At 42.5% G+C, this 23,859-nt stretch overlaps 1 protein-coding gene across 2 annotated transcripts in view; it reads right to left on the bottom strand.

Annotated features, from left to right (window-relative positions):
• TEK (TEK receptor tyrosine kinase) overlaps positions 1-23,859 on the bottom strand; it is a 105,539-nt gene that overhangs the window by 29,599 nt on the left and 52,081 nt on the right. For both annotated transcript variants that reach the window (XM_019965856.2, XM_019965857.2), the window contains 8 exons: positions 21,986-22,096; positions 20,717-20,869; positions 15,335-15,466; positions 14,547-14,687; positions 12,764-12,892; positions 10,354-10,505; positions 8,133-8,277; positions 1,151-1,312 (listed from right to left, as the gene is read on the bottom strand). In XM_019965856.2, the coding sequence (XP_019821415.2) occupies positions 1,151-1,312; positions 8,133-8,277; positions 10,354-10,505; positions 12,764-12,892; positions 14,547-14,687; positions 15,335-15,466; positions 20,717-20,869; positions 21,986-22,096 (1,125 nt within the window). The remainder of the gene's footprint in view (positions 1-1,150; positions 1,313-8,132; positions 8,278-10,353; positions 10,506-12,763; positions 12,893-14,546; positions 14,688-15,334; positions 15,467-20,716; positions 20,870-21,985; positions 22,097-23,859) is intronic.

A 23,859-nucleotide genomic window follows, 5' to 3' on the forward strand; every position in this document is an offset into this window, starting at 1 on the left:
CTCCAGGGGATCTTCCAGACCCAGGGATGGAACTAGTGTCTCGGTGTCTCCTTCATTGCAGTCACGGGTAGAGGGCCCTTTTAGGAATTCATGGGCATAGTGAGACTAGAGTATTGATGGAGGTGTGTATGTTCCCTACAAGTGTGACTGTGGCATGTCTCACGATAAGATGGCACAATTTAAGCAGCTGGGTCAATAGATGGTACTCAGCTTTTAAAAAAAAAGGCTATTACATCATCATGCAATAAGCAGGACCGTAATTTGTTTCAAAGAAAATTTAACTTAAATAAATTTAACTGTTTTCATGAACGTTTGACATTTTATTACATTTGGGGCTTTTGCTTTCAAAAAGTTGGGGATGGGCCTGTAGCCCCACCTCCCCCTACCCCAGTTCAGTCAGCCACAGCCCAAATTCCTTCCCAAATTTCTGTGAGTTAGGAGAATGCAGACAGGGCAAACTCAAATAAGAAAAAAAAAAAAAAAAGAAAACGTGGTTCAGTAGCAACAGCTGACTCATTGGAAAAGACCCTTGATGGTGGGAAAGAGTGAAGGCAGAAGAAGACGAGGGTTGACAGAAGATGAGATGGTTGGATGGCATCCCTGATTCAATGGACATGAACTTGAGCAAACTCTGGGAGATGGTGAGGGACAGGGAAGCCTGGTGTGCTGCAGTCCATGGGGTCATGAGGGGTTGGGCACAGCTTGGCGACTGAACAACAACAGTAGCAACAATCACCCCTCAGATGTAAGCAGATTAAGTCCCTGCCTTTCCAGTGGGCCCTGGACTTCCCTGTTACTGTATTCATAGCATAAACACGTGTCCTTTACCATGACCAAGCAAGACAGAGTAAAAATGGGACTGGAGATCCAGAGGAACCTGGACAGGAAGCATTGATGAAGATAGTGACTCCTGACACAGGCTGGTTCTGTGCCCCATTTTACACCATGACTTTCAGAAAGGTAGACCCACAACTCAGAGGAGCCATCACCCCACCACTCTCTCCTGAATACTCCAAAGTAGAATCCTCTGCCACAGCCCCTACCTTGGGGTAGAGGGTTGAGATTGAGAGAGAGGATTTCTACATTTGGGGACAAATTTCTTTTCCTGGTGTCCCATCTCTTGCTGGAGCATTTCCCTGCCAAATCTTACCTTGAATATGCCGCCAAGCCTCATAGTGATTAACAGGTTTGTACAGAAGCTTCTTGGATTTGATTGGTCCATCCCCAAAGTAAGGCTCAGAGCTGATGTTGATGACAGCAAAGTTGTGTCCAGTGTTGATCACCTTTGGGGCATTCAAGGGCTTTGGAAGAACTAAATAAAATGTCAAGAATCAGATCAGTCCTTACACTTGGGGTTTTTACCGCTGTTCTGAGATAGGGGTAGTGGGTGAGTGCCTTCACATTCCTGACAAAGCCCGCTTTGAGTTCTCTGACCAGATTCAACGCACTTACCCGCTCTGTGATCTCCTGGCTTTGCTCTCACCCCTCCCCCCTGCCACCCACAGAGTACTTTCTTAAAGAATGAGCACTCCTCTGATCAAGAGTTTTCCATGTGTTCCCATTACATTTCGAATAAAATCTGAAATTCATACCATGACCTGCCAGGCCTTGCACAATAGCACCCCTGCCGCCTCTTTAGCTCCCTCATCCTCTCATCCAACACTCTCCAGTCCCAGTGACCTTTCAGTTCATTCACCTAACAATGCACCAGGCTCCTTTCTGTCTCAGATTCTTGGCTGATACTATTCTCCTGCAAGGAATGCACCAGACCCCCCACAATTCTGCAGTTATCGCTTACTCATCATTCAACTCTCAGCTCTGATGTGACTTCCTCACAGTGTCTATCCCTGAACCTTTGTTAGTCTCACATGCCACACACTTCCACAGATCTTCTCCTTCACTGCAATTTTCAGAATTCATTATTCTTTGTGTGATTATTTAATATCAATCATCCTACTAGACCACCAGGCTATGTCTGTCTGTCTGTCTCTCTCTGCTTAGAGCAACGTAAATTTATTATCTTACAGCTCTGGAGGTCAGAAATCAGAGGTCTCTGGGGGTCAGTAGTTAGTCTCACTGGGCTAAGATCAACGTGTTAACAGGGCTGTGTTCCTTTCTAGAGGCTGTAGGGGATAATTTGTTTTCTTCTTTTCAGCTTCTTAAAAAACACCTGTATTCCTTGACTCATGGTCCCTTTATCCATCTTCAAAGACAACAAACTCATGTCTCTCTGACCTTTCTTCTGTTGTGATACCTCTTTCTGACAGTCTTTACCATTTGATAATCAGGTGGCTCAAATGGTAAAGAATCTGCCTGCAATGCAGAAGCCCCGGGTTTGATTGCTGGGTCAGGAAGATCCCCTGGAGAAGGGAATGGCTACCCACTCCTGTATTCTTGCCTGGAGAATCCCATGGACAGAGGAGTCTGGCAGGCTACAGTCCATGAGGTCATGAAGAGTCGGTCATGACTAAGGAACTGAACACACCTATATAATCCAGAATAACCTCCCCACCTCAAAGACCAGGTATTCTCAATGGGACTGAAATAGTACCCCCAACAAGGTAAAAATTGGTTCTGGATGAGAGAAAACATTCTTAGATATTTCAATGGTTCTTAGCCCCCATAAGGGGCATGGTAAATAAACAGATATACAGTATGTTTACCATATGAAGCAAGTTCTGGTTTGAAAGGAAAGGATGTCTTGACAGGCTGTCAGTATCCTGTTTACTCAATTATAGAAGTAGCTCAACTTATTCAACTTGCTTTGAGTCTTACTGAACTCCCGTGAGTTAAGAGGTCCATTAGACTCCTGGGGCATGGAGAACATGTATGGGGGAATGGGGTGGCCAAGAAAGGAGACAGACTGTGAATCGGTCTCTTCTATTCATGCACAAGCTCCATGGTGTCACTGGACTTCACTTATGAAATTCAAAGGTAAAATTTCAAGTTGAAGACAGCAGAAACTTAAACCAAGTGTAGGGCCCTGTGTGGACAGGTCATAAGCCCATGAAGCCAGCCCTGCACATCACCCTTGCTGTATGAGGGGAGCATTGCAGTATTTGGAGATGGGGGTCTTTAAAGAGGCAATTCAGTTACAGTGAGGGCTATAGTCATCACTAATCCCGTATGACGGCTGTCCTCATTAACGTGTTACTCAGTCGTGTCTGACTCTTCATGACCTCATGTACTATAGCCAGTTAGGCTTCTCTGTCCATGGAATTCTCCAGGCATGAATACTGGAGTGGGTAGCCATACCCTTCTCCAGGGGCTCTTCCCGACCCAGGCATTGAATCCTGGTCTCCTGAGTTGCTGGCGGATTCTTTACCATCTGAGCTACCAGGGAGGCCCTCATAAGAAGATCAAATTACCACACACACACACACACACACACAGGGAAGACCCTGAGTAGATACAGGGAGAATATAGCTATCTACAAGCCAAGAAGCAAAGCCTCAGAAGAAAGTAACTCTGCTAACACCTTGATCTCAGATCAACGTAAGATTACGCTGATCACCTAGCCTCCAGAACACTGAGAAAATTAATTTCTGTTGTTTAAGCTGCTCAGTCTAGAGTACTCTGCTACCACAGCCCTAGAAACCTATTACATATGAATATAACACACTCTACTTATTCTTTCTAATGCTGATGGATATTTGGACTATTAGGAATAAAACTCCTCAGAACATTCTTGAACACTGTTTAACAAATGCAGTCTTTTGAGCATAAACTTAGCTGTAGAATGTCATCACAGGGCAAGTGTATGCTTAGTTTTAGCATATATTGCCAATTTTCCAAAGTGGTTGCTCTAGTTTGTATTCTGGGAGGAAAGTCTAGTATAGTCAACCTTCTATATACAGGTTCTGCATCTGCAGATTCAACCAAGGGCAGATCAATATTCAGAAAGGAAAAAAAAAAAAAAAAAAAAAACTCCAGAAAGTTCTACAAGGCAAAACTTGAAATTTTCCATGTGCCAGCAACTATTTACAAAATATTTATATTATAGTTAACAACAATTTACATAGCATTTACATTATATATGGTGTTACAATAATCCACCTTATCTGCAGGGGATACTTTCCAAGACCCCAGTGGATGTCTGAAACTGCAGACAGTACCAAATTCTACATACACCATTTTTTTCTCCCATACACACATACCAGAGGTAAAGTTTAACTTATAAGTTAGGCAAAGTAAGGGAATATTCAAATTGCTAGCATCACATTGTTAAATACAATAAAGGTTACTTGAACTTGAGCATTTTGATACCATGACAGAGGAAACGATAACGTAGATGTCTAAGTGACTAATGAGTGGTATACATGGGATGAAGGGAAGACCCACATCCCAGGCAGGATGGAGTGGAACAGTGTGAGATTTCATCACGCTACTCAGAATAGTACACAATTTAAAAATTACATATTGTTTATTTCTGGAATTTTCCATTTAGTGTTTTGAGCTTCATTTGACCATGGGTAACTGAAACCGTGGAAAGTGAAACCACAGATGGGGGGGTGGCTATTGTTTAAGTAATCTAGAGATGATTTAAAGTATACAGGAGGATGTGCGTAGGTTGTACACAAATACTACACCATTTTATAAAAGGGACATGAGCATCCGTGGAGTTTGGTATCCAAAGAGGTCCTAGAACCAATTCCCTACAAACACTGAAGGAAATCTGTATCTCTGTATCTTTTTTAATATTATGATTAAAGACACTGCTCAATTTACCTACTTGCAATTTTCCATTTTGAGGATACCAGTCAGTCAATATGACAGTGAAGAGGCATCAGTGACTTAGAACAAGAGATATTTCAATGGACTGATGTTGCGTGCTGTGTCTTATTTAAAAAATAAAAATTAGAATCAGTGACTCTTCTGAATCTTAGCAACATGGTTTGTTTTTTTACTTATTATTTACTTTCCATGGACAGCAAATATTCCAAAAATAACATAATTTGTCTTGTCTGCATATCATTTCCTTTCTTCCAAGAACAAATATGACGTAAGAAATTATTTTGATTGTGTTAATGTTTTACTGAATAAAATAGATCCAGGCTTTTCCAGTAATCAAAAAAAAATATTAAAGATTCTGAGGTTGTTTCTGTGGGTTCTCAGGGCAGAGAATCTAACTCTATGAGGCTCTATTTATGTTACTATTGTTACTGACCTTTTTTTAAAACAAGATTATGTTCTGGGTATTTACTTTCATTGACAGAAATTACCTCTAGGATCACCCAAAGATTCCTAATCAAGTAGTGAAGTAGGTTACATACACAACAACTTCAGTTATCTTGCTTCCTTATCTGGGAAGATAAGGAGAACAGGAGAGACTGAGAAAGCAAAATGATCTAGAAATGATGATGCTGGGTTGGACCAGGTTCCAAACTGAGACTGGCGGTTCACGAGATGGGCTACCTTAGGCAAGTCACCTAAACCTCTGAACCTAGTTCCGGACTGATCAAGACGGGATAACAATACTATTGTGCCTGGTCTTTATAAAAATGAAGTAAGATAGGACTTCCTGATGGTTCAGTGCCTAAGACTCTGCACTCCTAAAGCAAGGGGCCTGGGATGAATCCTTGGTCAGGGAACTAGATCCCACACGCCACAACTAAAGATCCTGCCTGCCACAACTAAGACCTGGTGAAGCCAAAAAATAAATACAATGAATATTTTAAAAATAATAAGATGAATGAAGCATTTAGTCCAATGCCTTTCTAGAATACATACCACAGAGTTATTAGGTGCTTTTGTCTAAGTACATTCAAAAGTAACTTTCAAAATTAAAATTTGTATTACCTCTCTGTACAACAACCAAGGGAACTTGGAGTTACTTCCACTCTATTCCTTCCCCTCAAGCCTCAAATGTACACAAATCCACTTGGAATAATTCCAAATTTTGAAATAGTATTTCATAGTAGGAAGAATAGTCAGAACTCTGAATATATAAGAAAATCATTCATGTTCACCCAGGCTTCATATTAAGTGAGTAGTCTGCAAATTAAGATTCTCTAACTTCTCTGTAGTGAATCAGAAGTCAAGACAATGACAAAGTTAAACTTTCTACAAAAATAAAATCACTACCAGACTTGTGCCAGATGCAATTCCACTACTTAACAATCTCACAATCACTCTGAGTGGTAGATAAGCTAAGCTTTATTTACAAATAAAGAAAGGTTCAGACAGGTCACCTAGAGCCAGACGTCCTAGAAGGTGAAGTCAAGTGGGCCTTAGGAAGCATCACTAAAAACAAAGCTAGTGGAGGTGATGGAATTCCAGTTGAGCTCTTTCAAATCCTAAAAGATGATGCTGTGAAAGTGCTGTACTCAATATGCCAGCAAATTTGGAAAACTCAGCAGTGGCCACAGGACTGGAAAAGGTCAGTTTTCATTCCAATCCCAAAGAAAGGCAATGCCAAAGAATGCTCAAACTACCGCACAATTGCACTCATCTCACATGCTAGTAAAGTAATGCTCAAAATTCTCCAAGCCAGGCTTCAGCAATATGTGAACCATGAACTTCCAGATGTTCAAGCTGGATTTAGAAAAGGCAGAGGAACCAGAGATCAAATTGCCAACATCTGCTGGATCATCAAAAAAGCAAGAGAGTTCCAGAGCAACATCTACTTCTGCTTTATTGACTATGCCAAAGCCTTTGACTATGTGGTTCACAACAAACTGTGGAAAATTCTTCAAGAGATGGGAATACCAGACCACCTGACCTGCCTCCTGAGAAATCTGTATACAGGTCAAGAAGCAACAGTCAGAACTGGACATGGGACAACAGACTGGTTCCAAATAGGGAAAGGAGTACATCAAGGCTGTATATTGTCACCCTACTTATTTAACTTATATGCAGAGTACATCTAGAGAAGGCAATGGCAACCCACTCCAGTACTCTTGCCTGGAAAATACCATGGACAGAGGAGCCTGGTGGGCTGCCGTCTATGGGGTCGCACAGAGTCAGACACGACTGAAGTGACTTAGCAGCAGCAGTAGCAGCAGAGTACATCATGAGAAATGCCGGACTGGATGAAGCACAAGCTGGAATCAAGATTGCCAGGAGAAATATCAATAACCTCAGATATGCAGATGACACCACACTTTTGGCAGAAAGTAAAGAACTGAAGAGCCTCTTGATGAAAGTGAAAAAGGAGAGTGAAAAAGTTGGCTTAAAACTCAACATTCAGAAAACTAAGATCATGGCATCTGGTCCCATCACTGCATGGCAAATAGATGGGGAAACAGTGGAAACAGTGGATTTGGGGGGCCTCCAAAATCACTGCAGCTGGTAACTGCAGCCATGAAATTAAAAGATGCTCACTCCTTGGAAGAAAAGTTATGACCAACCTAGACAGCATATTAAAAAGCAGAGACATTACTTTGCTAACAAAGGTCCGAATAGTCAAAGCTATGGTTTTCCCAATGGTCATGGATGGATGTGAAAACTGGACTATAAAGAAAGCTGAGCACCAAAGAATTGATACTTTTGAACTGGGGTGTTGGAGAAGACTCTTGAGAGTCCTTTGGACTGCAAAGAGATCCAAGCAGTCCATCCTAAAGGGAATCAGTCCTGAATATGCATTGGAAGGACTGATGCTGAAGCTGAAACTCTTAACACTTTGGCCACCTGATGTGAAGAGCTGACTCATTTGAAAAGACCCTGATGCTGGAAAGATTGAGCATGGGAGAAGAAGGGGACAACAGAGGATGAGATGGTTGGATGGCATCACTGCCTCAATGGACATGAGTTTGAGTAACCTCTGGAAATTGGCAATGGACAGGGAGCCTGACGTGCTGCAGTCCCCAGGGTCGCAAAGAGTTGGACACAACTGAGCTACTGAACTGAACTGAACAGAGGTCAAATTCATTTGCTCAAAGCCACACCCAAGTTTACTAGCTGTCAGCCATAAAAATCAAACCCAGGGCTATGTAATTCCAAAGGTCATAAACTTAATCCCTCCTTTCCATTTCAATGCACGTAATTTTTTTGCTTAAGGCTTAGTATCCTGGAGAACATCCAAAAGGCATTTTAGCGGTCAGAGGGCATTTCTATCTAAAGGCGGCGCCCAGCAATACATAAATGCAGAACCATCAAGCATACAATCTCTTCCCCTGGAAAATGGAGCTTACCTTTAACAGAAATGTTGAAAGGCTTTTCCACCATCCCAGACACTGTGTTCACACTGCAGACCCAGACTCCTGAGTCAGGGGGTAGGATCCGGTTGATGGTGAAGGTAGCCACGGAGAGATGACCCGTGTGGTTAAAGTCTTTTGGCTGGAAAGGTCAAATACAAAAAATAAAACAGAAGCTTCTACAGAGGTATAAACACAAAGGTTCATAACACTGACCCCATCTCATTGTTAAATAAGAAGTTTTCTAGGAGAGATTAAGAAGATCAGTCCAATGCTTGTATAAGCGTTGGCTTATTTCCAAAGCTATTGTAGTAACCCTGCAAGTTTATGTTGGATTGATGCCCTCGCAGATCCTGCTGTTGTAGTTGTGTGTTTGGGAGTATGGGATAAACACTTCCAAGCAAAAAGTCTAATTCCTTCTAAACTGCTTCTGGTAACATTTGTTCTTTTATGGTCCAATGCAGTAATGGCTGGGTGAAATGACAAAATGGCTTCTGAAGTGTTTGAGAGGCTGGCTGAGTATGGTATTCTGGAAAAAGTCAAGGCTCTGAAAACACATGGGCCCAAGCTCACATCCCAGCTCTGCCAATTCTGGCCAATTGCTTGGGCTTCCCTGGTGGCTCAGACACTAAAGAATCTGCCTGCAGTGCAGGTTCAATTCCAGGCTTAGGACAATCCCCCGGAGACGGGAATGCTAACCCACTCCAGCATTCTTGCCTGGAGGATTTCATGCACAGAGGAGCCTGGTGGGCTACCACCATGGGGTCACAAAGAGCTGGACACGACTGAGTGATTCTCACTTTCTTTAGTTATTTAGCTTCACCCAACCAGTTTCCACTTCTGCAAAATAACTAACTAATGTTAAGTGAGACGTGTGTAGTGTGGTCAGCTCTCACCAGAAGGTAGCTGTGACTAGGAAAGGCCAGCAAGATTTTGGAAGCTGTCAGTCGGCTCCTACTATACCTGCTGCTGCTGCTACGTCACTTCAGTCATGTCCGACCCTGTGCGACCTATAGACGGCAGCCCACCAGGCTCCCCCATCCCTGGGATTCTCCAGGCAAGAACACTGGAGTGGGTTGCTATTCCTTCTCCAATGCATGAAAGGGAAAAGTGCAAGTGAAGTCACTCAGTCGTGTCCGACTCTTAGTGACCCCATGGACTGCAGCCCACCAGGCTCCTCCATCCATGGGATTTTCCAGGCAGGAGTACTGGAGTGGGGTGCCATTGCCTACTACACCTAGTGGATTGTTAAAGTGGAATCAGGAACATCTGATGTGTGAATATTCTGCATATTCTGCCCCTAAGACATCACTTGGATCTACCTTCTGGTCAAGTTGATTTTTGGTCATCTTTGAGAGAAAAATAAAATAACTAGTTCCAAGTCTTTAGATAACAAAATAAATCAATTTCCTGCAGACCACTTGTGACACAGAGAAATTTGAGGTGGTACCTGTCTCTGCTGCATTTGGCACTGTTGAGAGAGGGAAGGGAAACATGTGGGAAAGTAGCTTAGTCCTTATTTCTTTCAAGCAAAAAAAAAAAAAAAATCATGTGGTAGCACCCTAACCAGTGGTAAGTGCCAGATATGAATACCCAGTCTTGTCTGAGATGTGATACACACACACACATACATATACATGATAGAATACTACTCAGCCATAAAACAGAATAAAAATGACCCATTTGCCACAACATGGATGGACTTATTATCATACTAAGTGAAGCAAATCAGACAGAAAAAGACAGATATCATATGATATCAGTTATACATGAAATCTAAAATATGACACAAATGAACTTATTTACAAAACAGAAACAGACTCACAGACACAGAGAACAGACTTATAGTATAGAGAACAGACTTACAGTACAGAGAACAGACTTATAGTATAGAAAACAAACTTATAGTATAGAAAACAAACACGGTTACCACTGTGGAAAGGGAGAGGGCTAGTGGGGCATAAATTAGGAGTTCGGGATTGGCAGATACAAACCACTACATAAAAAAAGGATTTAGTCTATAAGAGAGGGAACCATATTCAATATCTTGTAGTAACTTTTACTGGAAAATAATCTTGAAAAATAGAACTGAATTACTTTGCTATATACCTGAAAATAACACAACACTATAAATCAACTACGCTTCAACTATTAAAAAAGCTATAATTTGTTCTACCAAAAAAAAAAAAAAGAGAGAGAGAGAGAGAATAACTCTTACACGTAGCACTGTCCCATCTGGCTTCACCAGGGTCATTTCTTCATTAGCAGGTCGGGGCCAGCCAGATGCTTTGCAGATGGGGTTGAATTTACCACTGTTCACTTCTATATGATCTGGCAAATCCTCTATCTTTGGAGTCATCCTTGGCACACCTGAATGAAGGAAACAACACTGTGAAACCTAATCTTTAACACAGCATAAGCAGAAAATATGAAAGTAGTTACCATCTAGCAAGTCATGTACTGAGCAAGAAATTGGCAAGTATTTTATTGTTTTATCATTATATAATAAATTTTTGGGGGTAGTTGCTCTCAATTCCCATTAAAATGGTTACCAGAACCAGAATTCACACCCTTTGCCATAATGATGTACTTTCTCAGGGTCCTAGGGGATACGGTCTCAATGCTGAAATGGTCATCATCACCACATCTCTGCAGATCTGACTGTCCAGTCCCTCTCTTGCTTTTTAAGGGAATTTATTTTTACAAAAACAAAAACCAAAGCCAGTTCTTCTCCCACTCTGCAAGCCCCTGATTCTCTGATCAACAATGTGATCATTAGTTTTGATATCTGAGAGATGTCTCATTGATTGGGAAGACTGCAACTGGCTGATGATTAATTATATTCACATTTACATCCAAGAAGGGAAGTGGAATAAAATTCCCCTAATCAATTTCTCATCAGTAGCCAAATAAAGAATACTGCTGCCAACATGGAAAGGAAAATAAATGCCTCTGATATCAATAAAGGCATCAGGATTCCTTACTTAATATCTGCAGAGTAGAGAATGAATAATCCTGAAATTTAACAATTTTATCCTGAACTGTGGGGTCTTAGAGAGTTTTGGACCACATGTAGGACACAACTGAAAACGGTCCAACACTCGGTAAATAATGTAGGAGATGGACATGCACTTAAAACATTGGAAAAGTGGCTGAGTCCTTTCCAGAAAAAAAGAACAGCAGTCATTTACAAGCTGCTCCATAGCAGTGTTGAGAGGAGGTGGGGGTCAGGGTAAATGCATCAATATTGATATTATATATTATTATCCTATCTCTCAAGCCTAGAATGAAACAAGTGAAGTGTACGGAGCAGGAGAAGAAAAGGTCTAATAGCCACAAAGGTATTCTTTGATACATCTGCAGAGCTGGGGAGACTATAATGAGAAAATTTGCCAAACTGTTTAGCACACTTAGGTACTGGTGTTGGAATTGTTCGAAGTGCTCTAACACTTTCAATCCATGCCTTTCCTTCTGTCCCCTTGCAGTTTTCTGCGATTGGATGGAGGTTAGAGGAACAGGTAGAGGGTGTGGGGAAAGGGGTCTGCCCCTTGAAAGCCCAGAATCTGGGTCTAAGTTTGAGAGTCTCACATTTTTTTTGCAACACCGGCCTTAGTACAGAAAGGAAGAAGTGAAACAGAAAAGGCAAATCATTAAGCTTGTTTGTTGCCCACTTTCAGTCCATCCTCTGACAGCCCCATAGCCTTTCCTCCCCTCTCTACACCCTCCCAGATTCCTACCCTGTAGCAAAGTCCAAATCCTGGGGTAGAAGGGAAAGTATAAAGCTGACCAGCTAAGGCCTTTGAGAAAACAGTTGGTATTTCTCTCCATACTTGTTCTGATATTTAAAACTCACAGAGAAAAGACTACAAATGTCTTACTACTCTGAGTGCAGATTTCACTGGACATATGTTATTTATATTTGTTTGACTGAAAATGTAATATATGTTTATTATTTTTAAATTTTAAAAATATGCTTCTTTTGATTTTAAAAAGTATATTCTAGAACAGGGGTTAGCAGACTTTCCTTAAAGGACTAGATAATAAATATTTTCAACTTGGCAGGCCATATGTTCTGGGTGGTAACTACTCAACCCCGTTGTAAGAGCAGCCTCACATGATCTATGGTAAACAAAGGGGCATGGCTATGTTCAGACAAGATTTTTTAATGAGAACAGATGGTAGGGCAATAAAAAGGAATGAGAAGCATACTGATATGTGCTACAATATAGATAAACCTCAAAAACAGTATGGTAAATGAAGAAAGCCAGCCAAAAAAAATCTAATGTTGTAATTCTTCCAAGTAATTCTTTCACTGCTGTGCATATCCAGGGAAAAGTCTGGTCCTAGAAAAGACCGTCAAAGAGGCAGACAGAGCTCTCAGTGGCTGGTTATCACTTACTGTGCTACAAAGAGCACGAGGTTCATTCTCTATGGGAAAGGCCAATGTGAGAGTCCATAAAGAAGGTTCAGAAAGTGGTCCTTTAGAACAGAGGATCTATTCTTCCCTACTTCTGCTTGGAAACAGAAGGAGTTTAAGACTCTTGGGCTCGTGGGGCAAGAATGATGCCAGCAAAGCTGGGTTCAGATGTGCTGAACTCGGCCCTGATTACAGTGTTACCTTGCTTTACCTTCTTTCTCACACTGGAGCCCTTGGCGTCCTGGAGAGCAGAGGCATCCTTGGAACCGATCACACTTCTCCCCATTGGTGCAACTGCACCTGAGCTTACAGTCTGGTCCATAATAACCAGGCTGGCATGCTGTCAACAAAGGCATCAACAACTAGTGTTAATATGGGGGAAGGATGAAGATTCAGGCTGTAAGTGGCTAGTTTTATTTTTCTCTCCAAGCTATCAACCTTACCGGTTATAAAAGGTAGTAAGTGATATATCTGTATTACCAAGAAATTAAAGGTTAGAGAAATTCTGATTCCAGGCAAGTTGAATAAGCACTTACCAGGCCACCTGAAAGCATTGATGAGTGATGAGGTGGGAGGGAGGATGGGAAGGACCAGGAAGGCTCTGAGGGGAATTAAAACTTGGAAGATGGGAATGGTGTGCTCCCCAGCTTTTAGTCCCATGGTCAGGACAGCTGACACTATGTGGGGATGTTAGAACTCCAGAGAAAACCTGAAGTCTTACTGGTAGAGAAGTCTTAGAGGACAGAGTCAGGGCAACTGCAGCCACTTAAAATTGGGAGGGAAAATTTAGAAAGGAAGAACCAGAGGGAGGAAGTCCCAAATTTTTGGCTGCTCCCAGAACCACACATCTTTAAGTGCAAGCTCAACACAGCCCAGCTAAAGGTAAAAGGAATGAACTGAGTCTGAGCTGATGCCTGGGAGTCAGAGTTTGCAGTTTGAGTCACCCCAAGTTGATTGCCTTACAGGACATAACAAACAAAATAAACACTCCTGAGAGGAATATACTGCACTGCAGAGTCTCCTCACTGTAAATTTCACAATGTTTAGGATACAATCAACACAAGGAGAAATGGAATAGTGCCACGTAGTCCATCTTCCAGCAGTGCCAGATGTGGAAAAAACTGACTTTGGGGAGCAAATACTGAAACGTCTTTGAGCTCTGGCTAACTCACCACATTAGCATTTGTTAGGGAGGGTCTAGCATATTTGCCTACAGATTCACGTTAAGTCGGGCTCCCTATTTGGCTCAGTGGTAAAGAATCTGCCTGCAGTGCAGGAGATGCAGGAGACGTGGGTTCTATCCCTGGATCAGGAAGATCCCCTGGAGGAGGAAATGGCAACCCAGTCCAGTATTCTTGCCTGGAGAATCCCATGGACAGAGGAGCCTGGTGGGTTACAGTCCACAGGGTCTCAAAGAGTTGGACATGACTGAGCACACATGCGTTCACGTTAAGTTACCGTGTGATAGTCAATATGAAAAGCCTACTGGAAAGTAGATGAGAAACGTACACCTCTGAGCTTCGAGTAGGTGAAGCTACTAGTATCCACAGAAGATAAGATCTTAACTTCCTCAATTTTCAAATCCCAAATCTTGTCTGTATCTGACATAAAAGTACTGATATTTATGATGTAGTGAAAAAAGTAAATCTATGCCTTTCCAGCCCAAAATGTGGTCTGAAACCCAACAGCATCATCTGGGAGCTTGTTAGAAATGCAGACCCTCAGTCTCCAGTCCAGACCTATAGAACAGAATCTGTGTTCTAAAAAGATCCCCAGGTGATGTGTATCAGCAGCACTTTCTAAGTGGTCCAGAGTCTTAATACAAAAGCATATTTAACTTCGGATGAAAGTATCTTTGATTCAAAACCCTATAGCTCAGCATAGACAGCTGACTGAGTAGTCCAGGTATGTCCTACACACCGATGTCTGGGAAGCTGGGAATCCTCGGTATACCTGCTAGAACCTTGTTTCTTCAGGGTGTGACTGGCCCATACCTTCATTGCACTGCAGACCCTTCCAGCCTGTGGCACAGGAACACCCATAGGGGTCTGGGAGACAGAACACGAAGGACTTGCATCCCTCTGGTTCACTACACCTTTCTTTACAAGTTCTGCCAAATGTGTGCGGTTCACATGCTATGGGAGAGAAAAAGATGATTCAGAGGCAAATACCCAACCCTTTGAAAGGCATGATTCTTCTTTTCAAGGGTCTCTCCTAGACCACTGAACATGGAAAATATTCCAGTCTGAGCCATGGAATGGTCAGGGTAAAGAACCCTCATGGTCCACCTTACAGATAATGAAACTGCCTTTTGGACAGGACATAGGAGCCACTACTCCCAGTCATGCAGGTCGTGCATTGCACAAACTGATGGAACGGTGTTCACATCAATGACGTCACAGATTTGTACACCTGTCACAACTTTCCCCTGGTGGCTCAGCTGGTAAAGAATCCACCTGTGATGCAGGAAACCTGGGTTCAATCCCTGGGTTGAGAAGATTCCCCTGGAGAAGGGAACAGCTACCCACTCTAGTATTCTGGCCTGGAAAATCCCATGGACTGTACAGTCCATGGGGTCGCGAAGAGTCAGACACGACTGAGTGACTTTCACAACTTTCCAGTGGTTGACAATAAAGAGCCTTTTCTGAATTTACACAAAGTTACCATATGGTGTCACAGAGGCCATTTAGCTTCCATCCCAACTGTGTCCAGATCTAAAATTTGGATCCAGCAATGATGGATTTTAAATCCACAAGGTACTCATCAAGCACTCTTGACTTACCCTTCTCACATGTTCTCCCCATAAACCCAGGAGGGCAAATGCATTCCCCAGTATCTTCATGGCAGATCCCATTGTTCATACAAGCAGTGCAGATGCGGTTACATTCAGGTCCCCACTTCTGAGCTTCACATCCTTTGGTTAAGGAAAACAAAACTCTGGTGAGTGGAGCACATTCATTCCTCAAAGCTCTACTGAGCACCTGCGACATGTTAGCCACATGAGTGGACGCTGGTGAATGAAGATAAATAAAACACAACCTCTGCTCTCAAAAAGCTAAGAGTCCAATGCGGGAAACAGACATGTAACGGAACATGATAAAGACAAAGACAGAAGTACCCAATTATTTTTTTAACTTTTCATTTTATATTGGAGTATAGCTGATCAACAATGTTGTGATAATTCCAGGTGGTCAACAAAAGGACTCAGCCATACACATACATGTACCCATTCTCTCTTAAACTCCTCTCCCATACAGGCTGCCACATAACATTGAGCAGTGTTCCTTGTGTTATATATACAGTAGATCCTTGTCGGTTATTCATTTTAAATATAGCAGTGTGAGAACTACCTAATCTGCATTAGGGTTGGAATAGGGCATAAAGGAAGGCTTCCCAGAAGAGGTAGTATGTGAGTTGACTCTGTACGACCTCCTAATTGACAAAGAAGATAATGCTGGAGAGTGTGTTCTAAGCAAAGGCTAGATTGGGAGGAAAACATGGTATGCTTGAGGAGCTGCAGGTACAGTTAGAGACAAGAGCAGTGGTTTTCAAAGTGTGACCCCTGATGAGTAGCATCTCCAATTATCTGGGAATCTGTTAGAAATGCAAACCCCAGACTCCTATCCATGACTTACTGGATGAGAAACTCTGGAGGTAGCTTAGTACCCTATGCTTCACAGGTGTTTTAGATAATTCTGAGGCATGCCAAAGTTTGGGAACATCTAGTTTAAAGAATCCCATGGACAGAGGAGCCTGGTGGGCTGCCGTCTATGGGGTCGCACAGAGTCAGACACGACTGAAGTGACTTAGCAGCAGCAGAAGTTTAAAGAATGTGGAGAAAAACCTAAATGGGCAAAGAATCTGAAAAAGAATAGATATATGAATATGTATAACTTTACTGTACATATGAAACTAACACAACATTGTAAATCAGCCATACTTCAATATTAAATAAAAATTTTTAAAAGATGAAGAATGTGGAGAAGGGAGCCAAGCTAAAAGGGGAAGCAGGAGCTAGTAGCACTCACATATTTTTCAGGTAGAAAGCGCAGAAGAAATGAAGCAAGATCCAAGACCGAAAGCACAAGAATGGTAAGAGGCTTCCCAGATTCGTATTTCCTGGCTCCTCCACTTCAGTGCCTGGCTATCTGAGATTGTTAATTAGACCCAAGGATACCTTCTAACATAAGGAAAAGTCAGGGGGAGTGGGGTGGGGTGACCTTTTGTGGTCAGGAATTTAGTTTAATTTTTCTTCTGAAAGGAACTAATGTCTTTGTCCCTGAATATGAGTCTCACAGTGGTAAACGTGGACCTGTGCCAACGGCTTATAATATTTTTGGCAAGAACTCCTGGTTATCAGTATTTTCTCTAGAATAATCAGTAAGACTGTCAACACAGACCCAGTCTGACAGGCAACCACCTAACAGATAAAGCTACAAAATGTCTCAAAGCTAGTGTTTACATGCCTTCATGTATAAAGGGGAAAATCCTACACAATCAGTGATTTCTTAAAAGCCAGACCCCGGATTATCTTCAGACGCTGAAAACTAATGCTGACAGAACCCTGGGATAAAAGTGGGTCTCCTGTTACAGTAACCTATGTACCAATCTGTAGACCTGTCACAGTTTCACTCTTAATCCTGGGAAAGAGAAAAGGATTAAGCTTGAGGAGATAAATGGGGTGATCTCCCAGGGATGAAGGCAGGAAAAGAGTTCCTTGATAAGCAACAAGTACGCAATTCGTTGTCTTTTAGTCACTCAGTCGTGTCCGACTCTTGCGACCCCATGGACTGTAGCCTGTCAGGCTCCTCTGTTCATGGGATTTCCCAGGCAAGCATACTGGAGTGGGTTGCCATTTCCTTCTCCAAGTATGCAGTTAGGCCTCTGTGATTTTCTTCAAAATATAAAAAGGTTTTGTGTTTTAGGAGACTATAGATCCATGGCATCCAAAGATAAATCTTACAATCTTAATGTTTTCAAAAAATCTTAAAAAAAAAACCAACTATATTGGAGTACAGTTGCTTTACAGAATTGTGTTAGTTTCCACTGTACAGCAAAGTGAATCTGCTACACTGCCATGGAGAGAATTTATGCTGAAAAGAAACCCTGTAAGTATAACCAGTTTGATTTTTAATACTCAGTCTTTATGACAGAATACCACACTTAATGGCAGAAGGTGAAGAACTAAAGAGCCTCTTGATGAAAGTGAAAGAGGAGAGTGAAAAAGTTGGTTTTAAGCTCAACATTCAGAAAACAAAGATCCAGTCCCATCAATTCATGGCAAATAGAGAAACGGTGGAAACAGTGACAGACTTTATTTTTGGGGGCTCCAAAATCACTGTAGATGGTGACTGCAGCCATGAAATTAAAAGACGCTTAGTCCTTGGAAGAAAAGTTATGACCAACCTAGACAGCATATTAAAAAGCAGAGACATTACTTTGCTAACAAAGGTCCATCTAGCCAAGGCTATGGTTTTTCCAGTGGTCATGTATGGATGTGAGAGTTGGACTATAAAGAAAGCTAAATGTCAAAGAATTGATGCTTTTGAACTGTGGTGTTGGAGAAGACTCTTGAGAGCTCCTTGGACTGCAAGGAGATCCAACCAGTCCACCTTAAAGGAAATCAGTCCTGAATGTTCATTGGAAGGACTGATGGTGAAGCCGAAACTCCAATACTTTGGCCCCCTGATGTGAAGAGCTGACTCATTTGAAAAGACCCTGATGCTGGGAAAGATTGAAGTCAAGAGAAGAAGGGGACGACAGAGGATGAGATGGTTGAATGGCATCACCGACTCAATGAACATGAGTTTGAATAAACTCCAGGAGTTGGTAATGGACAGGGAGGCCTGGCGTGCGGCAGTCCATGGGGTCGCAAAGAGTTGGACATGACTGAGCAACTGAACTGAACTGATTCCTAGGGTTCAAATTTACCTGAAAAGATATTCTAGTTATGAGAAATGGACAAGTGCCTTCAACTGTACCTCATTTCTTAGTAAACATAAAAGAGGTCAAGCAGGGAAAGTGTTAGTCATTCAGTCGTGTCAGACTCTGAGGTTCCAGGGACTGTAGTCCGCCAGGTTCCTCTGTCCATGGAATTCTCCAGGCAAGAATTCTGGAGTGAGTTGCCATTTCCTTCTCCAGGGGATCTTCTCAACCCAGGGATTGAACCCAGGTCTCCTACATTGCAGGCAGATTCTTTATTGTCTGAGCCACCAGGGAAGCTCCAAGTAGGGAAAAGTACTTTTAAAAGTACTTTTAAATGGGATGGTTGTGACCCAGCTCAAACTTTGTTAGAATGATTTTAGGTATTAGCAGTGCTTTTCCAACAGTTTTACTGAAATGAGAGCAAAAGAAAATAAATGTGCTTCTGACAATCTAAAAAGGAGACAAGTTGGAGATCAAAATGTGTTTGAAGTCTTTTATCTTAAAAGTTCAGGAGAATTTTAAATTCTAAACTATGCTAAATCTTATTTGCTCTGATGTTAAAGAAAAAAAAGCTTTAAACCTTTTACCATGTATCAATATCTGATGTTTCTGATATTGTTATGAAATTTGCCAATTTATCCCTGATTCTGAGCATGGAACATGGTGCTATATCACATTGGAGAGACCATCTTTTTATTAAAAAAATTTTTTTTAAGTTATAAAAGTATGATAACACATTTACATGAGACTTGGAAAATATAGAACAAAGTTATATATAGTTCCACTATATATTACAATCATTTAAGTAGATAAATTAAGATTTTTAGTTGGAGTTTCAATATCAAGCTGGAGAGCCCATCTTAATGAAGTGAATGCAAATTGTGTCCTTGCCATTCAGATTCTCAAAGAAAGGAGATGAATGAAAGGGGATTTTATTTGCCCAAACTAGATGACCCACACTTTTCATAGGTCTATTGTCATACTGCAATACCTGTTTATCTATTTATGTATGTACCTGCTCTGCTTGAGAATTACCTGAGGGACAGTCAGTCATCTTATTATCTTTGTATTCTCAACACCAACATAATGCTTGGCAGAGACTTATAATCCACACAGATTTGTTGAATGAATGAATGCATGAATATAATGCAAAGCAAAACAAGTACTTTCATGAATTAGGGTGCTGGTCATTAGAGGAATGACAGGGCATCCCTGTCAGAATACTTAGACCCGAAGGCCTGAACATTTCATATCATGAACACCTAACACAACTGGGGAAAACTTAGGGCAAGTTTTTTGCTTTCTATAGATCAATTTTTGGTAAAAATGACTGGTGATAGTTACTTTCTACCTTGATAGCTATAATAGGGGGAAAACATTTTCACTAGTTCTAATACTCTCATTTTTCAAACCTGAAAACAGAAAACACATTTTGGAGTTAAATGATCTCAAAAGTGTGTGATTTACGGGGGACTTAGTGTTTTAACTCGGAGAAAGCAATAGCACCCCACTCCAGTACTCTTGCTTGGAAAATCCCATGGACAGAGGAGCCTGGTGGGCTGCAGGCCATGGGGTCACGAAGAGTCGGACACGACGGAGCGACTTCACTTTCACTTTTCAGTTTCATGCATTGGAGAAGGAAATGGCAACCCACTCCAGTGTTCTTGCCTGGAGAATCCCAGGGACGGGGGAGCCTGGTGGGCTGCCGTCTGTGGGGTCGCACAGAGTCAGACACAACTGACACGACTTAGCAGTAGCAGCAGCAGACTAACCCAGAAGGCCTAACTCTTCTCCCAGTAGCAGACACCTTTTGGGGGGACTGTCCAGCTCAGAGGGATTCCCATTTTGTCTGAGGAAACTGCTGCTATTCAAGTGTGAGGCCCTAGTGCCCTCGCTGCAATATGCGGCTCCACCCCCATCTATAACTCCTTGGTCTAGGCAGGTAGACACCTGACAAATATTTAGACCCATCTGACTCTTTATCCTGAGAGTTTAACACTTAGAAGTAAGTGAAACATCACTGAAGCTAAGTTAGGGTAATGGTAGCACCCTCCCACACTGCAGTGCTGAGCTGCAGATCCTCCCTGGAAGACATTTTCTGGAACTTGCTTGTCAGCCTTTAAATCAGTTTTTAAGAGTCTTTAGTATACTTCCAAGTCATCCCAGTTTTTGCTTAAGTATCCAGAGTCAGTTTTGGTTACTCACAACTCAAAATTGTAACAGCTACACCGTCACTTACTCCGGACTATGAGCCTGGTGAAGGCTGAGGTGAAGAGGTTTCCTCCTATGTACCTGGCCGAGTACACGCCAGCATCCTGGGGCTGAGCGTGAGGCACTTGCACTTCCAAAATGTCAGGGACTTCGTGCCGGGGCACCGAGTGGATGAAGGAACCTGTAAGGGAGAAGAGTGAAGAGCCATGGGTCACCCTCACACACTCCTGTTCCCTTGTCTGGCCCCTCCACTTGATCAGCTTTCCCTGACCTGATATAGAAGATGTGCTCATGCACATCAGATGTGGGAGAAGAATGAAAAGGTTGCTATTGAATGCTCTCCCAAAACTCGAGAAAGGGATGGTGTTGGAGTAGACAGGTTAGTCTCTGAGGTCCACCACTGAACACATGAAGATGAGGGTAGCCTAACGTTCTTATCTTCCACAGGGAGAGGCAACTAGGCAAACCTGGGGAAATGTCAGGTAACCTTGCCAACCAATCAATTAAGAGACACCTAGAATTACTACTCCCATCTGTAAGCCTCACCTATCCACAGAGCTTAGACTAGTCCCCATCAATATCTCAGCTGCATGAGACAATTGCCACCAGATACTGCCAAACAGTAGTTGGACACAGACAGATTTGCATTGCACAGTTAGACCCCAGAATCACCACCAACTGGCGTTCCAGGTTCACTCTGCCCTTTCCCTTAGCCTTGCAATCAAACAGTGTCACATATCACATGGCAGAATTGGAGACCCCAAGATTCCATCATGATGGAATTTTGTTGAACATTCATAGTTCATGTTGCATATTCCCATAACATCTTATGGAAAAGATGAACTTTTTGGCTAACCCAATACACTGTAGGTGCATTTCACATATGTATGTAAATCTCCATTTTACTTAATTTACTTAAGTAACCAAACGTGTTACCTAAGACAGCTTCTATCATAGAATTTGTTTGAGCTTCTTGGTGGCTCAGACAGTAAAGAATCTGCCTTCAGTGCAGGAGAACAGGGATCGATCCCTGGGTCAGGAAGATCCCCTGGAGAAGGGAATAGCTACTCACTCCAGTATTCTTGCCTACAGAATTCCATGGACAGAGGAGCCTCGTGGGCTATAGTCCATGGGGTTGCAAAGAGTCGGACAGGACTGAGCAACTAACACTTTCACTGAGCAGCTTGACTTCAAACATCTGCCCCCCCAGACTGGCATGAGATAATGACCCAATATTGCTTGGCTGTCTGATGCCTTACACAACAGTGCGGGAATGAAACAAAACATATGGACTCACCATTTTTGTAAATCACTGCGTCTTCTTCTTTAATCAATACCTTTTTGAAAGATATGTTCACATTATCTCCCCTGTCCACAGTCATAGTTAAAGTAGCTGGTAGAAAGGAAGCTATTAAAAGAGAGAGAAAAAAGCCAAATGAGAAAATGAGGTTACATAGCTTCTCCAGGAACAACTGAAACTTGAATCAGAGGATGAGATCCGGGACTTGGCAGGAGTCAGGGGATTTTCGTGTTAGCTTAGAGAGCTACCCTGTGAAGGCACACGATGCCTCTGCACTATGCTCAAAAGCACCTGGGCTTTAGGTACATCTTCTTGCTTTCCTTAGTACCTGCCAACCCAGGCATGGCACTCTGCAAGACTCCCACAGAGATGCTGTGGGGCAGATGGTGATGAATGTGGACCCAGAGGGAGAATGGTATAGATCAAAGAGCACTGTGAGCACTGGAACGAGACAGTCCTGGGCTTAAGGTCACCCTCTGCCAATTTCTGAACCTCTTTGACTCCGTTACTTCACCTCTGAACACCTCAGCTTCCTCATCTGTAATTTGGAAGTACAAGTATTTGCCTTAAACAGTTGTTAGGAACATTAAAGGGCTTCCAAGGTGGCGTAGTGGTAAAGTCTGCCTGCCAATGCAGCAGATGTGGGTTCAATCCCTGGGTTGGGAAGATCCCCTGGAGGAGGAAATGGCTACCCACTCCAGTATTCTAGTCTGGAAAATTCCATGAACAGAGGAGCCTGGAGGGCTACAGTTCATGGGGTTGCAAAAGAGTCAGACATGACAAAGAGACTAAACAGCGACTAAACAACAACAAACATAAACATTAAATGATGTATGTCAAAGCCCTGGGTGCTTAGAAGAGGTCAGGATCCTTCCCAAACATAAACGAAGGCCACGCTGCTGTGCTGACATGTGCGGTGTGGCCACGAGTGCTGGGGAAGGCAGACAGGGGACCCCGGGGGCCACTTTCCAGGGCTCCCTGTCTCCTGACTAGAAGCTTCATTTCGCAACCTCACCCAAGTGGCTCGTACTCTCTGCGACATGCCCTTCGGTTCCTGTGAGAATTTTTGTGACCATTTCATGCTGTTGTTCCTTTCTCTGTGGTTTGTTTATATTTTCTGCTCCTTTGTGTGAAGATTGTTTAGCTAACCGTGGGACTTCTCACTCAGCATTGTATTCTGAAAGGGAACCGAGATTCCCCCTTCGGCTCAACTCCAGTGTGGTTGTTCTTTCTGCCCGTTTTGTGGTTCTTTATTATTTCAGACTTTGTGCCTTTTAAGCTCCCTGTTTTGTGAGGATCTGAACACAGTCACACGGCAGTGTTCTCCTGCCGTGCAGCCTGCCACCTCCTGCCTTCATGGCTCTAGGCTGACGGATCTTTGCTGAGGACTAATGAGGGGCATCCACAAGCCAACCTTGCAACTTGGGCTTCCTGATGACACCAGAATCTGGCTCAAACTTTACACATAGTCAGATAATCGTGTGACTTGACCGGATCATGAAAACAATAAGCTCCTATGAACCAGGCATTGTTCTAAGAACCTTGCACATATTTAATTTTCATAATATCTCCAGGAGATAGGTACTACAATTATCCTAATTTTACAAATGAGGAAATCAAGGTACAGAGAGGTTAAGAATTCTCTTCAAGATTACACAGCAAGTTCACGGGACAGCCAAGATTTGAAGTAGGTAGTTCGGTTCCAGAGGCCTCTCCTAGGACTTTTTTTTTTTTAAAGAAGTATTTATTTATTCTTTATCTTTTGATCACACTGCATGGCATGTGGGATCTTAGTTCCTTGACCAGGGATCGAACCTGCACCCCCTGTGTTAGCAATGTGGAGTCTTAACCACTGAACTTCAAGGAAGTGC

The sequence above is a fragment of the Bos indicus genome, chromosome 8 (assembly GCF_029378745.1).
Source record: "Bos indicus isolate NIAB-ARS_2022 breed Sahiwal x Tharparkar chromosome 8, NIAB-ARS_B.indTharparkar_mat_pri_1.0, whole genome shotgun sequence".
Classification (NCBI taxonomy): Eukaryota; Metazoa; Chordata; class Mammalia; order Artiodactyla; family Bovidae; genus Bos; species Bos indicus.